The 20,096-nt window shown below is 41.4% G+C and overlaps 1 protein-coding gene across 1 annotated transcript; it reads left to right on the top strand.

Annotated features, from left to right (window-relative positions):
* Window positions 1-8,679: 8,679 nt before the first annotated feature.
* Window positions 8,680-9,621, top strand: LOC115075260 (olfactory receptor 13G1-like). Its single transcript, XM_029575553.1, has one exon. It carries the CDS (start codon window positions 8,680-8,682, stop codon window positions 9,619-9,621), a length of 942 nt encoding a protein of 313 aa, XP_029431413.1.
* The last annotated feature ends 10,475 nt before the right edge of the window (window positions 9,622-20,096 follow it).

Genomic DNA, 20,096 nt, shown 5'->3' with positions numbered 1-20,096 from the left:
CAGTTAAGAGGTCAATTAACTGTGAAGGAATTGGATGTTCATTAAGCCATAAGGCTACAGTCATTTTAAGATTAAGATGCAAATTATTTTACTGCAACCAAGTATTAACTGCTTTGAAGCAGCTGCTGATAGGGATGTGCAATCGTTTAAAACAAAGGTTACCTCCAAAATGAATGGGTCCCTATATGTTTTATTTGTGGAGTCCCAAAACAAATGGCGGCCATTGCACAAATGAACTATAACCTACTGTTTCATTCATTTTGCCCTCCATTTATTTTCATGGGCTATGGAAATCTATGAGCCATAGCAATCAAAGGAGGAATTTAGCCATAGAAACTATGCTTTCCGTGTGAGTTATGTGTGACCTCACTGCCTTTTCAGAGACTGGACAGGATATGTTGGAAAGAAGATCACACAGACAACATATCAGAGTGAATACTTTTCCTACCCAACTTATTGCTGTTCTCTGGATCCAGTGATGCGGATGCTGTAGTCTGAGCATGTGAAAGGAAGGTGGATGTCCTAGAAGGAGGCTGTTACAGAGCTCACAGCGTGTTCAAATTTCATTGTTCTTCAACTTTAGAAAGATTTTGTGTTTATATTCTGACTTTAGTACTGCTGCACGTGTCTCATCTGCTAAGGAAGGAAGGCAGTGTCAGGCTGCCCGCAGTGGCAGTTTGCGGCTGATTCTGGGTGTGGGTTGGTGAAAGTCCAGAGAGTTGCAGTGGACCAGAGGTGCCAGTACAACGTTATTTCTTTTTCTCTGTCTGAATGGGTGCTGCAGCGTCAGTCCGCTCTCCAGTCCAGTGACTTGAGCAGTGTAGTGCATGGGGACACCGCAGCAACCAGAATCCCACTCATGCAGCCAGGGTTAGATTTGTGGAGCTGACGAGAGCAGTCTAAGCTGTGCTATATTTTCTGCGAATGTGTGTGTAGTTCTCCATAGTCACACTCAGAGTGGTACAGTCAGTGGTGCACACACAATCAATTACAGTACAACTAAAAAAAAAAATCCTGTTGTCATGGAAAAACCCAGTAAGCAGAGGCAAACTCCATCATATCAGGAAAAGGTGGAAGCCAAAGTAGAAAAGTTCTTGGTAGAGGAGGTGGTAAAACAGGGAGTCCTCAGCTAATTTGTAAAGGGACTTTTTCAATTCCAAAATGGAAGGAATGACAGAGAGAGATAAAACCAGTCGCACCTTTGCTACTCTCCCCACTCTTTACCACCCACCCCAGGGAAGAGGAAAATGAACATTAAATTGTCACTTTTGTGCTTCCTGCCTTTCTCTGTGGCTGAGAGCAGTGCAGCACAGAGTAACATTAGCAGCAGTCAAACCTGTGCGTGTGTCAGAGGGTGAGATACAGGCAGTGATTTCTGGAGCTGAGAGGAGCAGTGTGGGCTTTGCTAAAGGTCCATTGAGTTATACTGGGAATACACAGGCATGTTAGAGGAATCAGAGCTAGGTTTGTACTAAGCAGCTCAGAAGCTAACACCCATGTTGTCTTTAACCCATCGCGGGTACTAAAATACGTGGAATATGCAAGAGCTTTGGAACAGGGAGAAAGTTAATGTGTGAAGATCATTGCCCCATGCCCCCATGTATTTCCCTCCCCTCACCTAATCCTGGTTCTTCTGGTTTTTTTTTACACAGGGACATTGCTTTTTACAGATTTCCTTTTATGAATCTATTCACATTTTATGATCTTTCAATGTCCACTTAAGAATCTGTTTCTAATGTGCCTGAGCAATAATTTATTCTCTGGAATCTACTTCATTTCTGAAATGTCTGTGCATGGATGAGAAGCAGGACCTTTTTAGTCCATTTCTGCTGTCATTTACCTTTACTATCAACTTCCAGAAGTCTGCAAAGCACAAGTGTGAAACTTTTGCTATGGCAAGAGAGAGGAAATACCCGAGGGGAAACTACTGCTGCTCATCTGTGAACTCTACAGCAGTGAATATTCAGGTTCTACCCACTTAAACCTTTAATGCTCCAGAGATCAGGCCACGGAAGTATTCGTTTTGCTTAAATACTGTGCCTGATGTCTCTCCCCAAGCCAGAAAGGGTGAGGAAGCTGTTTGTCCTGCAGCTGCTGTAAGTAAATCTGTTATTATTCTCATAATTCCTGGGATATGAATGATGGCAGCAGGGAATTACAGCAAAGAGATTCACAGACCAGTCCCACAAACGTTTGCTGATGGTACTTTGGGAAGATTTGATTGTGCATGTGATTTTTAAATTTTTTTTGATATGAAGAGAGAGAGGCTTATCAGATCATAGTGCAATCTTTGTGCATCACAGTTTCTGTCTGTGTGTGCGTCCCTCACCCATATAACATTACCGAGGCTGGACTTAGCACAATCAAACTTGGTATGGAGCTGGGCATTATGGGAGGGGGCATTAGACCATTTCAGTTTTCATACTTAGGGAATGTAGGCAAAGTTCTGAAGTTTGCATAAGAAATGCACTGGGACTGGAACCGTGGCTCACTAGAAAGCTGCTCCTTCTTCTTGTTTATTGCTGGAGAGGGGAAGGTTTGGAAGACCAGCTCCTGGGACCTATGCAATTGCTGACATGTACCCAAGAGCAGATTGATTCTGTGAGGATAATCAAAGCTAGAAAGTTCAGATTTTGAATCTGTTTAACCTCCATAAAAACACTTTTTCAGTGGTGGTTTTTATTTGTAATGGGAGAGCAGTAATATACTTTATCAATCCAGAAAGTGACCATAGGAATACATGGACAGAGCAAGATTCCTGTCCAGTCCAGAGCATTTCCTGTTTAAACCTTGACAATCTTTGTGATTACTGTATATCTGATATTTATTTTTCAAATTAAACTTTTAGTTATTATAATTAGTATACTAAGCTATGAGTCAGGTAAAACAAGTTCCTTTTACTATTCACCCAATGTGTGACACAGAAACCTAGGATGGATATAAATATGATCTATTCAGAAAGGACTGGGCTGGAAGTAAAGAAGGAGGTGTGGCATTATATATAAAAAATAATACTAAAGAAACAGATTTGCAGTGCTTAAAAAGGTAAGAAAGAATCTCTGTGGATTAATTTGGAAAGAGGGAATGGAATATCTATATTTGTGCAAAATAGAAACCTCCATCACAGTCAAAGAAGATGGATATGTTTTTGTTAGTTTATTTGGTACTTGATTAATTACATCATGTTACAAAAAGCAAATTAAAGTGATGCACATTACAAAGTAAAAAAAAATAACATCAACCTAATATAAAACAAAAGGTAATAATAAAATAAAACAATAAAACAAAATAATTTTAAAGCTAAAAACCACACACAAACAAAACATTGTAAAAAAATGCATAAGGAATTGTAATAATAAAATAATCCAGGAAAAGACTGATAAATCAGAAAATGTAGGTGGGAATTGCTATGGAGAAAAAGTGGGCCTTAAGGGCCTTTCTAAATTTTAAGTAATAATTCTTCAGATAAATAGAGAGTGGGAAATAATTACAAAGACAAGATGCCAACCCCTAGATGTATTATTTTGCTATAAATTTCAGTGAATAATGCCCATAATTAAAAAGGGACATGGTTAGGTCATTTTTGAGTTTTAATGAGAGAGAGAGAGAGACTTTACGAGGCTCTCATATTAGTCAACTATTTATACCACTATAGGAGTACACAGTATGTATACTATGCTGTTTGCATGTCTGACTGTGCATGTAAAACTGGCCCCCAAACCCTAGACCACCACCAAAATCTCACCTTGAGTGACTAGATGACCCTCATATGTGGTATAAATAAATGACAAATATGTGTGACACCCTAGAGGTGAGCGCTCTCTCTCTCTCTCTCTCTCTCTCCTGAAACAGGATGTGTGATATTTATCACACATCCTGTTTCAAGCATTTTGCACAGCTTAATGCCAGGAAAAATGTGTAATTATTTCCAGCTTTAAAACATGTGATAATGTGTGTTATGCTATCACGTGCAATAAAGAACCTTCATTGTCATAAACCCCACTCAAACTCCTCCCCTTTGAGTACATTTTCTAAATTTGCATTCACATCGCGATGCAAAAATTAACGCATTCGTTATAGTGTTATCGTGGACGTTAGGGTCCTAACCCCCACGATAATTCCCTAATGCATTTTGATGAATTACCCTGCAAGTTTGAGAAATAATACAGCTGAGGATGCTCGTGAGCTTTACTTTCTTGCAGCATTCCTTGTGCTACTAAGTCACGCACATGTCTTTTAAAGGTAAACTATCTAGGCTAGGAGAGGGGAGTGGCAGTTGATACCTCCAAAACTGATTCCTTGAAAGACTGGCCTGTTCCCATTAAATATGTGAGATTTCTGGGCTTTGCAACTTATTTCCACTGCTTATATTAACTGTCAAAAGTAAGAAGCAAACAAAGCTGGAAACATTCTCCTGGACCCCAGAATATCATCACGCGTTCTGTTAGTTGAGAAATTAACATCTGCACCAGTACTCGCTTGCTGCATTTTTTGAACTATCTTTCAAAAATACAGATGCAAGTTGTAGGGGACTAGGAGCAGGCTTGAGCTAACTTCAAGAAGGTCAGGAACAATTAATCTCTTACTCGAGCAGGAGCCTTCATAAATCTGAAAGATAGTAATGATAGCGCATTCAAATTGGAATTGTTAGCATTAAAATGGGCTATAACAGAGAAATGTAGAGACTACTTAATGTATAAAAAGTTCCTCATTCAAACTGAACATAATCCTTCAAGATATTTGAAAGCAGCAGATGTGCAAGTGCTGAAGCAGCACTGGTTTGCACAAGTAACATAATTTTAATTTGAAGTTTGTTATATAAACTGGGCAAACAAAATATAATAGCAGGTGTACTATCTCATAAGAAATTGCCATGCTGGGTCAGACCAAGGGTCCATCAAGCCCAGCATCCTGTTCTAGCAAGAATGGAGCTGAACAAGAAGAGACAGAAAACAGTCCCCTCGTTATTAACATAGCAGGTCATTAAATTGTTAAATCAGACACCCAGGAGTAGTGGTTGGGTGCATATTAGGAAAATGGTTGCTCAATACAAGTGCCCATTTTACAGGGCAGTTTTATTGCTTTGGCCCCTATAAGTGCCAAAATCTCTTTTTTGTGCAACTTTTGATAAGCAAAGTTAAAATGTATGAACTATGAGCCTGTCTAGTGCAAATAGTATCAAGATTCCTTGTACTCGCTATTTTTTGCTGTGAATGCACACCCACACATATAGGGACAGATTTTAAAACTTATGCGCGGGAATAGATTTGTTCGCGCAACCCGGCGTGAACAAATCTATGCCCAATTTTATAACATGCGAATGCTGCCGCGCGCATGTTGTAAAATCCGGGGTCGGCGCGCACAAGGGGGCGCGCACATATGCACCTTGCGCGCCGAGCCCAAGGCTTTCCCCGTTCCCTCCAAGGCCGCGCCGAAATCGGAGCAGCCTTGGAGGGAATTTCTTCTCTGGCACCCCCCCCCCCCCCACTTCTCCTCCCTTCCCCTATTGAACCCACCCCCAGCCCTAACTAAATCCCCCCCCCCCCACCTTTGTTGAAAAAGTTACGCCTGCCCGTGCCGCCACGCCATGCCCTGGCACAGGCCACTGTGCCAGAGCACTCGACCCCGCCCTGATCTACCGCCCCTGGCCATGCCCCCGGACCGCCCACCGAGCCTATGCAAAATAGGCTCGGCGTGCGCAGGGGCAAATTTTCTCGGGTTACGTGCATATCTTACGCGTGTAGCCTTTGAAAATCTGCCCCAAGGCTTATAAGAAATAGTGGTGACCAAATTAAACAGATAAATCTTGAGTCCTGCTCTGAAATTATCTGTCTCGAGATTAAACTGCACAGGAAAGGAATTGCAGAACTATGGAAGGCAATGGAGAAGGTTCTCTCCCTTGTCTTATGAAGCCATTCTTGTTTCTAGGATGGAACTTCAAGTAGACCTCTGTTTTAAGATCTTAAATTATGAGTCGGGCTTGAATATTGTCAAATTAAGGTTCTTTTTCACACACCGATCTTGTTCCTTTTGGTCTCTACTTAGATAATTTCAATGAAATTGTCTAATTCATCCTGTTTTACCACATTTGGTGCCTTTTTGCCCATCTCATACTGCCTTGGAGGGTTTATGCAACTGTATGCAGGTGCCATCTTTTGAGCCCGTGGTGTGATCTTCCCACTCTAGCTTTCATCTTTATTGATTATACTGAGCTGTTTTTTCCCCCAAGGACCAGAATGTGTAGACAGACAAAAAAATAAAAGTTTCTTCTCCCTCTACAACTATTTTAAGGTTTCCATTTTCTTTTTCCCCTTCCTGGAACTCCCGTGTTATTTGCTTGTTGATTGTACTGGGGTGATTTGTCCACAAAAGCTCTCAGTCAGAAGGTACAGATACAGGACATAAGAGAAACCATTTTAATGTTCAGGATTTAGTAGAAGTTTCAGAAGGGAGAGAGAACTCATGCTAAACCTGAAAATCAAGAAAAGTAACAGCCTGAGTTACAGAACATGGGAAAGGTTTTCTCAATAATGCAAACCAGACTCCTAATCATGAGGCGTTTGGATTCTTACTTTTTCGAAAAAAGATTTAAAAACTGCAATGTATACCTTAGTAATCTCTATCTTTGATTGATTACTGCAATGTTCTGAATACTGGCCTTCCAGATTGCATTTTAAAAGTACTACAGCTAGTAGAAACGCTGTGAAGATTATGACCAATAAAGATATTAGAGAACACATTTCCCCTATACTAGCTCAAATGCACTGGTTGCCTATTAGGTATTGTATCAAATGTAAAGTTTTATTATTACCTTTTAAAGCTATTAATGGCCTTGCCCCAGTCTGCTTTAATTTATATTTGAAACTTTATCAGCCACTCATAATTTAAGGTCACATTTCCAACATCTCTTGTCTATCCCATCAATTAAACAGGTACAGCTGGTGAACTCTACAGAGAGAATAAATTATGTAGCAGAGCCATGTTTCTGGAATGAGTTGGTAAATTAAATCAAAACCATGACCCCAGTTGTCAGATTCTATAAGGTATTAAAAGCCTATTTGAATAAACAAGCTCGTAGATAGAAAATTTCTCAGAATATACTCATAATAATTAATTATTCAGCTCATGTTACAGGAAATGCATGAAAGGTCATAGTTTATAGTTATTCATGCTATCAGCGGGTTCATGGATGCTGTAGACTATCTGTGGACAGGAACTTGAACATAAGAATATAAGAACATAAGAGGTTACCATATTGGGTCAGACTGAGTCTCCATCAAGCCCAGTATCCTGTTTCCAACAGCGGCCAATACCAAAATATTAGATTCCATGCTAAAAATGCTAGCAACAAGCAGTGGCTATTCCCTATTGATTAATAGCATTTTTTGGACTTCTCATCCAGGAACTTATCCAAACCTATTTTAAACCCAGCTACACTAGCTTCCTTAACCACATCATCTAGCAATGAATTCCACAACTTAATTGTGTGTTGAGTGAAAAATATTTTTTTCTGATTTATTTTAAATGTGCTACATGTTAACTTCATGGAGTGCCCCCTAGTCCTCTATTATAAAAGAGGAAATAACCAATTCACATTTATCCATTCTAGTATTTCATGATCTTATAGACCTCTATCATATCCCCCCTCTGCTATCTCTTCTCCAAACTCAACAGCTAGTGTCATGAGGCTCCTTCCCTTTTTTTGTCTGTATTCTTAGGATCTACATCCTCCACCCCTCCCCTCTAACCTTCAGCTTGTATTCTCTACCCCAGATCCTTCCCCCATATTCCATATACACCAGTCAGGAGCACAATAGTCTCTTACCAACTCATAGACACAGCTCGATAAATCTTTGGAAAAATTGTACCAATATCTCCAAGTCTACTAGCAATACTGTAGTAATCATAGTCTGCAGACAAGTGTAGTTTCATGAGCTGCTAATAATCTAATGGGAAGATTTTGCCGCAAGGGAGTTTGGTGCTAAACTATTCTTGATTAAACATACTGGGCCAGATTTTCGTATCTACGCGCGGGCTTAGATTTGTGTGCACAACCTGGCGCACACAAATCTACGCCCGATTTTATAACATGCGTGCGCAGCCGCGCGTATGTTATAAAATCCGGGGTCAGTGCGCACAAGGGGGTGCACACTTGTGTACCTTGCGCGCACCGAGCCCTAGGGGAGCCCCAATGGCTTTTCCCATTCCCTCCCGCCCCCCCCCCCCCCCACCTTCCCCTCCCATCCCCTATCTAACCCTTCCCCCAGCCCTACCTAAATGTATGTATTTATTTATTTATTTATGTTTGCCTCCTGGCAGGCGTAGGTTGCGCATGTGGGCCGAGGGCCGGGGTGCGATCCCCCAGCACAGCCGCTGTGCCGGAGACCTCGGTTCCGCCCCTGCCCCGCCCACTCCCCGCCCCTTTTTTTCAAGCCCCGGGACATACGCATGCCACGGGGCTTGCGTGTCTCGCCGGGGCTTTGCAAAATAGGCTTTGCACATGCAGGTGTGGGTTTGAAAGGGTTATGTGCAAATATTACACGCGTAACCCTTTAAAAATCCGCCCCACTTTTCATATGTTTTTCATAGATTAATTCTATGCTTATTATTGGACTCACATCTAGCATTTTTCTAATATTCTTTTCTGTTTCATTCCTATAGATAAACGTTTCTGCCATAATGGATGGAAGGAATGAGACCGTGTCCATCAAATTTTATCTGATGGGATTCTCTAATCATCCACACCTCCAACCCTTATTTTTTCCCATATTCTTTATTATCTACATGCTAGCCTTGCTGGGCAATACTGTGATCTCTACCATCATTGCCACTGACTCTCGCCTTCATACTCCCATGTACTTCTTTCTCATCAACTTGTCCTTGTTAGACATTTGTTGCACAACAACTGCTATTCCTAAACTTTTACAGATAATCCTGTCAGAGGAGAAATCTATTTCCTACTCTGGATGCATAGCTCAGTTATATCTCTTCTCTGCAGCCTTGAGTACAGAGACCATGCTCTTGACAGTGATGGCGTGCGATCACTATGTTGCAATATGCATCCCGCTGCATTATACAACCATCATGAGCAAGAGGACTTGTATTATTCTGGCTGCAGCTGTCTGGGTGCTTGGATTCATGAATTCAATGATGCACACTAGTTTAATCCTGAGGTTAAAATTCTGTCAGCACAACTTTCTTAACCACTTCTTCTGTGAAATCCCACCAGTATTAAAGGTGGCCTGCTCCGACACGTTTATCAATAATGTGGTAATTATAATGGCAGATGTTCTATTGGGTATGGTTTGCTTCCTTTTAACAGTCATATCTTACACATATATCATCTTAACTATATTAAAAATTAATTCTACTGAGAAAAAGAGGAAGGCCTTTTCTACCTGTGCATCTCACCTCACCGTTGTATCATTATTCTATGGAGGTGTAATATACACTTATGTTCGACCTGCTTTCAGCAATGACCTGGAGGCAGACAAAGTCATATCTGCATGTTATGCTATTGTCTCTCCTGTGCTGAACCCGATTATTTACAGTTTAAGAAACAAAGAGGTTATCAATGCTCTTAGAAAATTATTGGGCAGAAATGTGTTTTCACAAAGATAGTAACACACAGAAAAAAGGTAGAGAATGAATACATTTGACTTGACTTTTACTCGTGCTCTGTATCAAAGATGGCATTGCTGAAGAAACTATAATTGAAATATAGGAACTTTCAAGGGTTGAGGATAACTTTCAGAGAAATGGTAGCTGCATACTTAAGGAGTTACTCAGAATCATCCCTTTGGTTGAAAACCTTTTCCCTCAAAGCAGCTACATCTGTCTATTTAGGTAGCTAGATTTTGCTGTAGTAAAGACGGCTCTCTTAGAGGCGGTGTTGCATCGAGAAAGGGAAATACATGAATAGATTTTGAAACATACATGTGTATTTTCAAAGTCCAAAAAAATAGGAAGAGCAAGGTCCATGGATACTTGTGTACCTGCAAATCTTGTATACAAATTTCAAAAGACTTTGAACCTGGACTCTTCTACATGGACTAATGCACTCTTGTGGATATTGCTTCCAACTTGCACTCTCTGTTCAGCAGAGGGGACTGCTTGACATCCCATTGACAAAATGGCTCATTTAGGGAACTGAGTGAGGAGGAGGAACTCCATCTTGCTGTGATAACATACAGGGACTTGGTCACTGCTGCTAATGTCTCCATCCTGGCACCACATAAAAAGACTCATGCCCCTCTGTGAATTTTTGCTCTGGATGTTCTTCTTCTCTCAGTACCTGATTTCTCCTAAGTTATGGAAAAGAAAAGAAAAGGTAATCTGAAGTTGGTCCCCGTCAACTGATCCAATTAACCCTGGAGGCCTTTTATTTTACCAGTCAAGACGTGGGACAAGCAGAACTTGGAGAAAGTAGCAGTGCTGTTTCCATTCAATCTGAGTCTTCAGTCTCTCTTAGTCCCTTGGACCAGAATCCACTGCAGGTGCCTGCTCTACTGAGACCCGGAGAAGGATCTGAGATTTATTTCCACTGCTACTCTTATTTCCCTTCCGGTTGGGAAGTCTCAGTTAGGTCCAATAATTATGCTATCTTCTCCTGTTTTGAAGGCTGGCCCTGCTACAATAGTTTTAGAATCACTTTGGACAGCCATTCCCCATTTGGAATCTTCTTTAACTGCAAGAATAGACTCAGTTCTTAGTTTAATTGGAACCTTTTCTGCTCAAGTTAGCACTCAATCACAGAAAATTTTGCAGCATATTGAGCAAATTGCCAAAGTGTCTGATATGTGTACTAATTTGTGTGATGTAAATGTTTCTTTGATAAAAGATAACCAAGTACTTAATAGGAAATTGGAAAGTATGGGTTATTATTCCAGATGTTTAAAAGTGAGATTTCTAAATGTTACACTTTGCTCTTTGGTTCCTCCTTTGGAGATGCTCAGAAGGTTTTATTTAGACTTTCTGAAGATCTTCAAAGAGGTAATACCTGAGATTTCTAAGGTGTTTTACATATTAGGAGTGAAAAGTAATGATTCTTAGATGGAGGAAAATTTGGTAGATAAACCTAAAGAAAATGTTTTGGACTTAATCAAGTTTCATGAATAACCCAATTCTATAGTTCTGGATAGAGCTACTTTCTTAGTGAATTTGCTCATGAGTATGATAAACCGAGGTCCTTCACACTTTTGTTTCTTGTTTTAAAGACAATGCTTTTCTGGGTCATAAGATCAAATATATTCCTGGATGTGGTCGATGAGATGAAAGCACGTAGAAGATTATTCCTGATTAAGACATCCAGGGTTTAGAACATAAGATATGCCTTACCTGATAAGACCAAGGGTCCATCAAGCCCAGTATCCTGTTTCTAACAGTGGCCAATCGAAGTCACAAGTACCTGGCAAGTACCTAAACATTCAGTAGATCTTAAACTACTATTCCTTAGTGATTAATAGCAGTTTATGGATTTTTTCTTTAAGGAACAATCAAACCTTTTTTAAATCAGTTACAATAACTGCTGAAACCACATCCTGTGGCAATGAAATCCAGAGTTAACTATGTGCTGAGTGAAAAATAATTGTCTTTGATTTGTTTTAAATGATCTACATGCTAACTTCATGGAGGGCCCCCTAGTCCTTCTATTATGTGAGAGTAAATAACCAATTTACATAAACCTGTTTAAGTCCTTTCATGATTTTGTATACCTCTATCATATCCCCCCCCCCCCAGCCATCTCTTTTCCAAACTGAACAGCCCTAACCTCTATAGCTTTCTTTATGGGGGAGCCATCACATGCCCCTTATCATTTTGGTTGCTCTTCTCTGCACTTTCTCCATAGCAACTATATCTGTTTTGAGACTTGGAGATCAGAATTGCACAAAGTATTCAAGGTGTGGTCTCACCATGGAGCGATACACATGCATTATGAAATCTATCATTTTATTTGCCATTCCCTTCCTAATAATTCCTAATATTCTGTTTGCTTTTTTGTCTGCCATAGCACATTGAGCCAATAATTTCAATGTATTATCTACTATGATGCCTAGATCTCTTTCCTGGGTGGTAACTCCTAAGACAGTACTTAAAATTAGGGATGTGAATCGTTTTAGGACGATTAAAATTATCGTCCGATAATTTTAATATCGTCTTAAACCGTTATGGAACACAATACAATACAGATTCTAACGATTTATCGTTATAAATCGTTAGAATCGTGAGCCGGCACACTAAAACCCCCTAAAACCCACCCCCGACCCTTTAAATTAAATCCCCCACCCTCCCGAACCCCCCCCAAATAACTTAAATAACCTGCGGGTCCAGCGGCGGTCCGGAACGGCAGCGGTCCGGAACGGGCTCCTGCTCCTGCATCTTGTCGTCTTCGGCCGGCGCCATTTTCCAAAATGGCGCCGAAAAATGGCGGCGGCCATAGACGAAAAAGATTGGACGGCAGGAGGTCCTTCCGGACCCCCGCTGGACTTTTGGCAAGTCTCGTGGGGGTCAGGAGGCCCCCCACAAGCTGGCCAAAAGTTCCTGGAGGTCCAGCGGGGGTCAGGGAGCGATTTCCCGCCGCGAATCGTTTTCGTACGGAAAATGGCGCCGGCAGGAGATTGACTGCAGGAGGTCGTTCAGCGAGGGTTCCGGCGCCTCGCTGAACGACCTCCTGCAGTCGATCTCCTGCCGGCGCCATTTTCCGTACGAAAACGATTCGCGGCGGGAAATCGCTCCCTGACCCCCGCTGGACCTCCAGGAACTTTTGGCCAGCTTGTGGGGGGCCTCCTGACCCCCACGAGACTTGCCAAAAGTCCAGCGGGGGTCCGGAAGGACCTCCTGCCGTCCAATCTTTTTCGTCTATGGCCGCCGCCATTTTTCGGCGCCATTTTGGAAAATGGCGCCGGCCGAAGACGACAAGATGCAGGAGCAGGAGCCCGTTCCGGACCGCTGCCGTTCCGGACCGCCGCTGGACCCGCAGGTTATTTAAGTTATTTGGGGGGGGTTCGGGAGGGTGGGGGATTTAATTTAAAGGGTCGGGGGTGGGTTTTAGGGGGTTTTAATGTGCCGGTTTTTCGATTTTTCGATTTTTCGATTTTTTAACGATTTTTCACGATTTTTCACGATATTTTACCCCCCCAAACGGCAACAATACGATTCCCTCCCCCTCCCAGCCGAAATCGATCGTTAAGACGATCGAGGACACGATTCACATCCCTACTTAAAATTGTTTAACTACAGAAAATGTTATTTCTTTCCTATACGCATCACCTCACACTTGTCTACATTAAAATTAATCTGCCATTTGGCAGCCCAGTCTTACAGTCTCACAAGGTCTTCCTGAAATTAATCACAATCCACTTGAGATTTAACTATTCTGCATAATTTTGTATCATTCATAAATTTGAGCACCTCAATTGTCGTACATTATTTACATCAGAGCATAGCCTCTTAATTCATTATTAAGTTAGATGTATATATTATGGATTAAAGCCTAATATAAGAGCAAAACAAATTCAAATTAATCAAAGAGAATTCCATCATGTCAATAACTCCCAGCATCAAATAATCCCTACATATACTATTACTAATCTGCATAATGTTCCCACTTTATTATAAGGTAACATGCAATAGTCCAAACCACAAACAACTTACGTACTTAGACATTACAGAAAAACATACATTTCACTGAACTGACTATATAAATTCATTCATTACAACTGAAGAATACAATGACACACAGATAACACATGAAGACAGACAACAACAATTAACAAATATTTGAGCTAAATAAATTAGACCACAAAGTATTTGGAACATGTTTGGAAAGTGTTTGGATTAATCCAAAATAAAAGTCAGAATTAGAAATGAAAAAAATCAAACAGGGAAAAAATGTAATCTTCAAGCATTACTTCTCACATGGCAGAGAAGGCTTTATGTTGTCAACCAGGAAAATATAAAATCTGGCATACAACAAAGTTAATGTAATGATTAAAGTTAAATTACAGGTTCCTTGAAACTAAACATTCTGATATGGCTTAATTCAGCAAATAGCAGTCATGAAGCTACTTTCTTGTCTCTATAGTTATACCTCTAGGAGGCACTACCATAACTTGTGGTGTGATAGCTGCTCTCCATCTGCAAATACAAAACCCCTTTGTTCCATTTCCTAAGGTGATAATGTATAAGAGAGAAAACAATCTAAATTAGCATATATGGTTAAATTATGTTGCAAATTACTGCTACAAACAGGATGGATCCATCAGTAAAACATAGCCTGGAGTCCTGTATTTCTGAATTTTGAATTGGACTCTCATTGGGTAAAGGCAAAACTGGGATATATCTGTTACCATTAGGATATGCCATACTATTTAATCAACAAATACATTAGCATTGATTATATGTATATAAGTTCTTCCTCTTTTTTTTCTCTGACATCTAAGGATATGTTATTTAATTAATCTATTTTCTTCTCTTACACATTACCATACTATAACTCACTCCATTCAATAATGTACCCTGAATATCAAACAATTTACAGTGTCAAGCAAACAAAAACTCTTCCAAAAGGAGAGCTCCCTCAATTCATTTTAACAAAGCAACTTTCCTACTCAGGTTTTTTTTTTTCTGCTTCAAAGAGAAGTGTCTTAACCAGTACTGAACATGCCACTTGCTCTTTCGAGCTTACAAAACTTAACCAGAGTCTAAACTGTAATGCACATTAGGTTAGAGCTCATTCAGTATGCCGGGATTGTCCAAATGCTTGTAAAGTGTTGACTCTCAGGCACGTCTTCTTTTTATTTCTTTGTCACATAACTACCCCTCCTTCTTGGAACTCTGTTGTTGTCTGGGGTGCGTTGAGTTCATATAGGTTCCAGCAGGATGTTTTTTATGAAAAGTTCTGCTTCTTTTGGGGTATCAAAGAATTTGATTTCTGAATTATATCAAATGTTCAACTTTGCCAGGAAGATAATGGAAGATAATGGAAAATCTGTTCACCAATGTAGTGCAAACTGGTGCAAATGCTCGCCGAAGCTGAGCTATATTGGTGGAAAAACTTGAAAAAGTAGAAGCCACTTCCCCTCATGAAATATCTCTCTTTTTTAAGGAATGATAAGGGGAATGGAACAGCTCCCCTATGAGGAAAGACTAAAGAGGTTAGGACTTTTCAGCTTGGAGAAGAGATGGCTGAGGGGGGATATGATAGAGGTGTTTAAAATCATGAGAGGTCTAGAACTGGTAGATGTGAATCGGTTATTTACTCTTTCGGATAATAGAAAGACTAGGGGGCACTCCATGAAGTTAGCATGTGGCACATTTAAAACTAATTGGAGAAGCAGTGATCGGGACAATTTCTCATGCTTTTTGGACCTGCCCGAAGGTCCGTCCTTTTTGGTCTCGTATCACCCATTACATGGAAGCCTTGTTGAACGTTGTGGTTCCGTTCTCTCCGTCCACATTGTTGTTTGGCTCAGTGGGCCCTTTGGTGATAAAGGGCGCTGAGCCTCGTTTGCTTTTTCTTAAGGCTTGTCAAGTGGGGAAAAAGCTGATTTTGCTTCATTGGCGTTCTGCGGATCCTCCTTCTTATTGGATGTGGAGAAACTCTTTTCATAAATTGTTGGAAATGGAATCTTTGGCATCTAGATCATCACCTCTACATCGTTGGAGAGTACTGAAGATCTGGGATCCTTACTTACAGTCGCTCTCTCCCAAAGCACGGAGCTTGATACTGAATGACTGACGAAGGACTGGGGATACATGATCCCTTGTGGGCGGTCAGACGTCCGCTTGTATTGCGCCTCCTCCACCGGAAGATATAGGAGCTCAGGAGCTGGGGGGGGGGGGGGGGAGGGGGGTTTGGGAGGGGGGGGAGGTCTACATCTTTGTAAAAGAGTTGAAATTTTGTTCTTCTATGTTATATTCCTAGGCGGTGGAAGTGACAACACTGCCTGGGTCCACTGTTTTGCAGTTTGCTCAATAAAAAACGTTTGAACATAAAACTAATTGGAGAAAGTTCTTTTTTACTCAATGCACTGGACTAACCACATCCTCTGGAATTTGTTACCAGAGGATGTGGTTAGTGCAGTTAGTATAGCTGTGTTTAAAAAAGGATTGGATAAGTTCTTGGAGGAGAAGTCCATTACCTGCTATTAATTAAGTTGACTTAAAAAATAGCCACTGCTATTACTAGCAATGGTAACATGGAATAGACTTAGTTTTGGGGTACTTGCCAGGTTCTTATGGCCTGGATTGGCCACTGTTGAAAACAGGATGCTGGGCTTGATGGACCCTTGGTCTGACCCAGTATGGCATGTTCTTATGTTCTTATGTATTAACCTTTGCGATCTCCTTTCCGGTTGTTTGGGCCTCACTCTGTGGGCGCGCTTCACTTTCAGCTGCCCTACGAGCTCCGATAGGCCCAGTTCAGTTGGTATCCGTGTTTCAATGAGATGTACTAGACAATTGTCTGCTATACTATCAGCCGGCCCCACAATTCTTAGATTAGCCCGACGTGATCTGTTTTCCAAGTCCTCTATTTTAGTGTCTTGGGCTACGACTTTTTTCTCTAAGTTTGCCAGCTTCTGCTGCAGATTAGTAGTGTCATCCTCCACCACATGGATTCACCCCTCCAGCAGCTCTATGCATGCATTGTAGTCAATAAGCGAGTTTCTAATCTCTGTAATCTGGGAGGAAAGTTCGTTAAAATGCGGATTTAAAGCCACGACTACTGCTGCTGTGATCACCGCTGGCTTGGTTTCATTTCTCCCAGCTTTGGGGCTGGCGTTTATTGCGGTGGCCATGTTGGCTTGGGTCTGCTCGCTTTATCTTTGTCTTTGCGAGGCAGTCGCATGGACATGCCATCCCCCCTGTATATGCCGCTAAAGTATTTACCTGCCGAGATGGTAAGGAAGTCTTTTAAGCTGTTTCAAAGTAATTTGCTGCAGGAATTTCCATGATGCAGAGGAGTTATAGGGGAGAAGTGCCTGGAGCGCGAGGGAGAAGCGTCCTCACTGCTCACTACATCACGTGATCCCCCCATAGTGCACTTTTATCTACAATTGGCCGAAGAAAATCTCTTACTTGCAAACAACAAAATTATACTTTCATAACAGATCAGTCTTTTGCAGAGGTGCGAGCAGTCTCTCCCTTTTGTCTGTCTCTGGGTAGTACTTTTAAATAGACAGCCAAAAATCTTCGGTCTATCTGTCTGCCAGTCTCTGGGTATCACGTCTGAATAAACATCCAGAAATCTTTATCTGGGTAACTTCCATCGGACGAGAGCCAATTGATGTCCGAGTACCAGTGTTGAATCTGAACCTGTCCACCAGACTCAGAAGCAAGACTGCACAATGTACGCTGGCTGCAGCCGCCACTGAATCCCATTTGGGGTGCCAAAATGTTAAGCGCTAGATCACGCTTAAGGCACTTATTGCAGACACAAAGATACCACACCAAATTTAGTAGAAACAAATTTAAATTTATTATTGTATATCAATAAGCAATGCAGGCACATTTGGGAAGAACAGAGGGACAGGACCTCTCCAGCCAGATGCTCATGAGAAGCTCTACCCTTTTTTTCTCTGTACATTAGTAAAGTCTTCTTTTTATAGATAACACAGTTTTTTTTACTCTTATGAGAGTATCATGTACAAAGTTTCTTATGTCAAAACAAGATGAATTAAACCTAAGTTACCCTGATCCCCCTCCCAAATTGAGGCCCACTTGCCTGATGTTCACATCCATCTTCTGTTAGTTCTTTGTCCTGTCAGGTTTTCACCCTCAGGGAGGTTTCTAAGACTCTGGTTATGCTGGTGGTACTTTAGCTGGAACATGAGCCCGTGAAATGCTAAACTTTTCCTTCTGATTTTTTGTGACCCCATGATCTTCCATCATAAGTTTTTGACATCTCCTACTGCTGTTCAGATGTCTCCTATAATTTCTCCAAATCAGGGTCAATAGGGCATTTAAGGTTCTCCATGGCCAGAACTGGAAGCAGGCCAAACCAACATAGTCTCCATGTTGGTTTCAAACTCAGGCCACATATCAAGACCAAGACAGAGCAGAAGTTGCTAACTACAATTATGATTCCAGAGATGAAGACATTTTACAAACTGACTACATACTGTCTTATGCCTTACCTGCCCTAGCAATGGTAAGCGCAGCCCACATCCTATTTTCAGTCACCCTCTTCAAAAGGGTAAAGGCCTAATGAGTCACACATGTAGAAGGTCTTGCTGTAAAGCTATGCACTTGTGAAACCTCCCACAGCACCCATTTCGGGAACTGTATGAGTACCAGATAACCAGTGATCACACTTCTGAGATGGTATCCCTACCTCATATTTCTATATATAACCCATTTACTTTTCTTCATTACACTTTTTGCCTTTCCTCATTATAACATGGTTTTATTCACTATTGTCCTATCTTTTACATTATTGCATTCTCCCAGTCTGTTATTGCTGTTATAATTCCTTATCAGTACCATGATTATTATTATTGTTGCATTATTTATACCTCACGTTGATGATGTCATGATTGGTGGTCATACATGTGCTACAGCTGAGGCCTGCATAGTACCAGTAGTTAAGCTTAAGCAAGTGAAGCTCCATTGCTGGCTCACCCCACTTAAGAAATGGGAAATGTAGGGAGATATCTCATGTTTTACCACTGAACCACCAATATGAATCATAAAAACCAAGAAATGTACCGGCCAGTGTACTGACAGGTCCCAAAAGCATTGTCACAGCAAGGGAAATAACTTTTTGCCCAGATGAACTTTAACAGTACTTTCTCAGTGTAATAAACAACAGACTTACCCTGAAACACTAAAAGATACTTTATCAAGATGTGACTGTTTGCAAATGTCTGTCTAAATAAAAAAAAAAAACATACAGAGAGACTTTACAACCTAAGCTCATAAGCAGGAGTCATGGATGAGCCAAAGCAGAGTCCAGGGGCCACAAATACCCCCACCCTTGGAAGAGAGAAGGGGGCAGTCTGAGTGAGAGGAAAACATTATGACTCACAGCTTGGCATACAGACATGGCAGTTCTCTCCCCCCCCCCCCCCTCCCCGAAGAAATAGGGAGAGGGAAAAGACCTGCAATGCAGCAAAGACCCTCCACCCACCACGGGATTATAAGCTTATGCATATTTATCATATGGAAAATATAAGATGGGGCAAAGAAGAAGAAGAGAGCAAGACCCAAAAAAGCAAAGAACCCCCTGGAGAAGTGAACCTCAGGGAGAATCCTGAGAAAAAACCCTGAAATCAGAGAAGGGACCCCTGAAAGAAAAGAAAGGAGAACCTGTAGTAGACCAGCAGCCCTGCTTCTGAGGAGGGAGAAGACTAGGTGAGCCAAGAGACTGGGGCAGGAGACCAGAGAGGAGGTGCAGCTCAGGTGCAGAGAGGGACAGAGTCTGGGACACTGAGGGGTGAGAGCAAACTCAGATAGCCTGGCAAGTATCAGAGCCAGAAGTAAGTCTCGTTCTGGGATTGCCTGCCTACTCTTCCAATTCCAAGCCCAGGAAGCAAGCCTCTCCTCTGCCCACCTACTCCAGACCTCCAGCCAGCGTCTGCTTCAGAGATAAAACAGAGGGATATCACCTGAAGCTGGGACTAGGGGTAAGTAAGTTAGCCATAAATATTAATATATTAAGCAGGCTGAGGTTGATGGCATGTGTGAAATCACCCATGATACCAAACATTCATTAGGGAAAACTGGTGCTTAGTGGCCAGGATGTTAGAAACTAGTGCTTAGTGGTCAGGATGTTGGACACAAGAATTTTTGTTATTTTGTAAATGCTAAGCCCTGCCAAATCTGTGAAATAAGTTTGTTTCTGAGGAGAATACAGGTTGTCTTTTCCTGGCTTAGGGTTGTGAAGTAAGGTGGGAGGGCAATAGGAAGTGTCCTGCAGCATTCATGTCCCTGCACCCTTAAACTTGCTTACAGTACAGGTAAGACTGGAAATGAGGCTTAGATAGGAACAACGTGTAGGTAAGACTGGAACTGAGGTTTGGACTAAGATAGGACAGGACAGTGTGAGACAAGGATAACAGAATATAGAACATAAAATCCCAAAAGCAGCATTATGT

Source organism: Rhinatrema bivittatum, chromosome 13 (assembly GCF_901001135.1).
Source record: "Rhinatrema bivittatum chromosome 13, aRhiBiv1.1, whole genome shotgun sequence".
In the NCBI taxonomy this organism is placed as follows: Eukaryota; Metazoa; Chordata; class Amphibia; order Gymnophiona; family Rhinatrematidae; genus Rhinatrema; species Rhinatrema bivittatum.
Note: the sequence above shows the minus strand (reverse complement) of the source record. Positions and strands in the feature narration are given on the sequence as shown.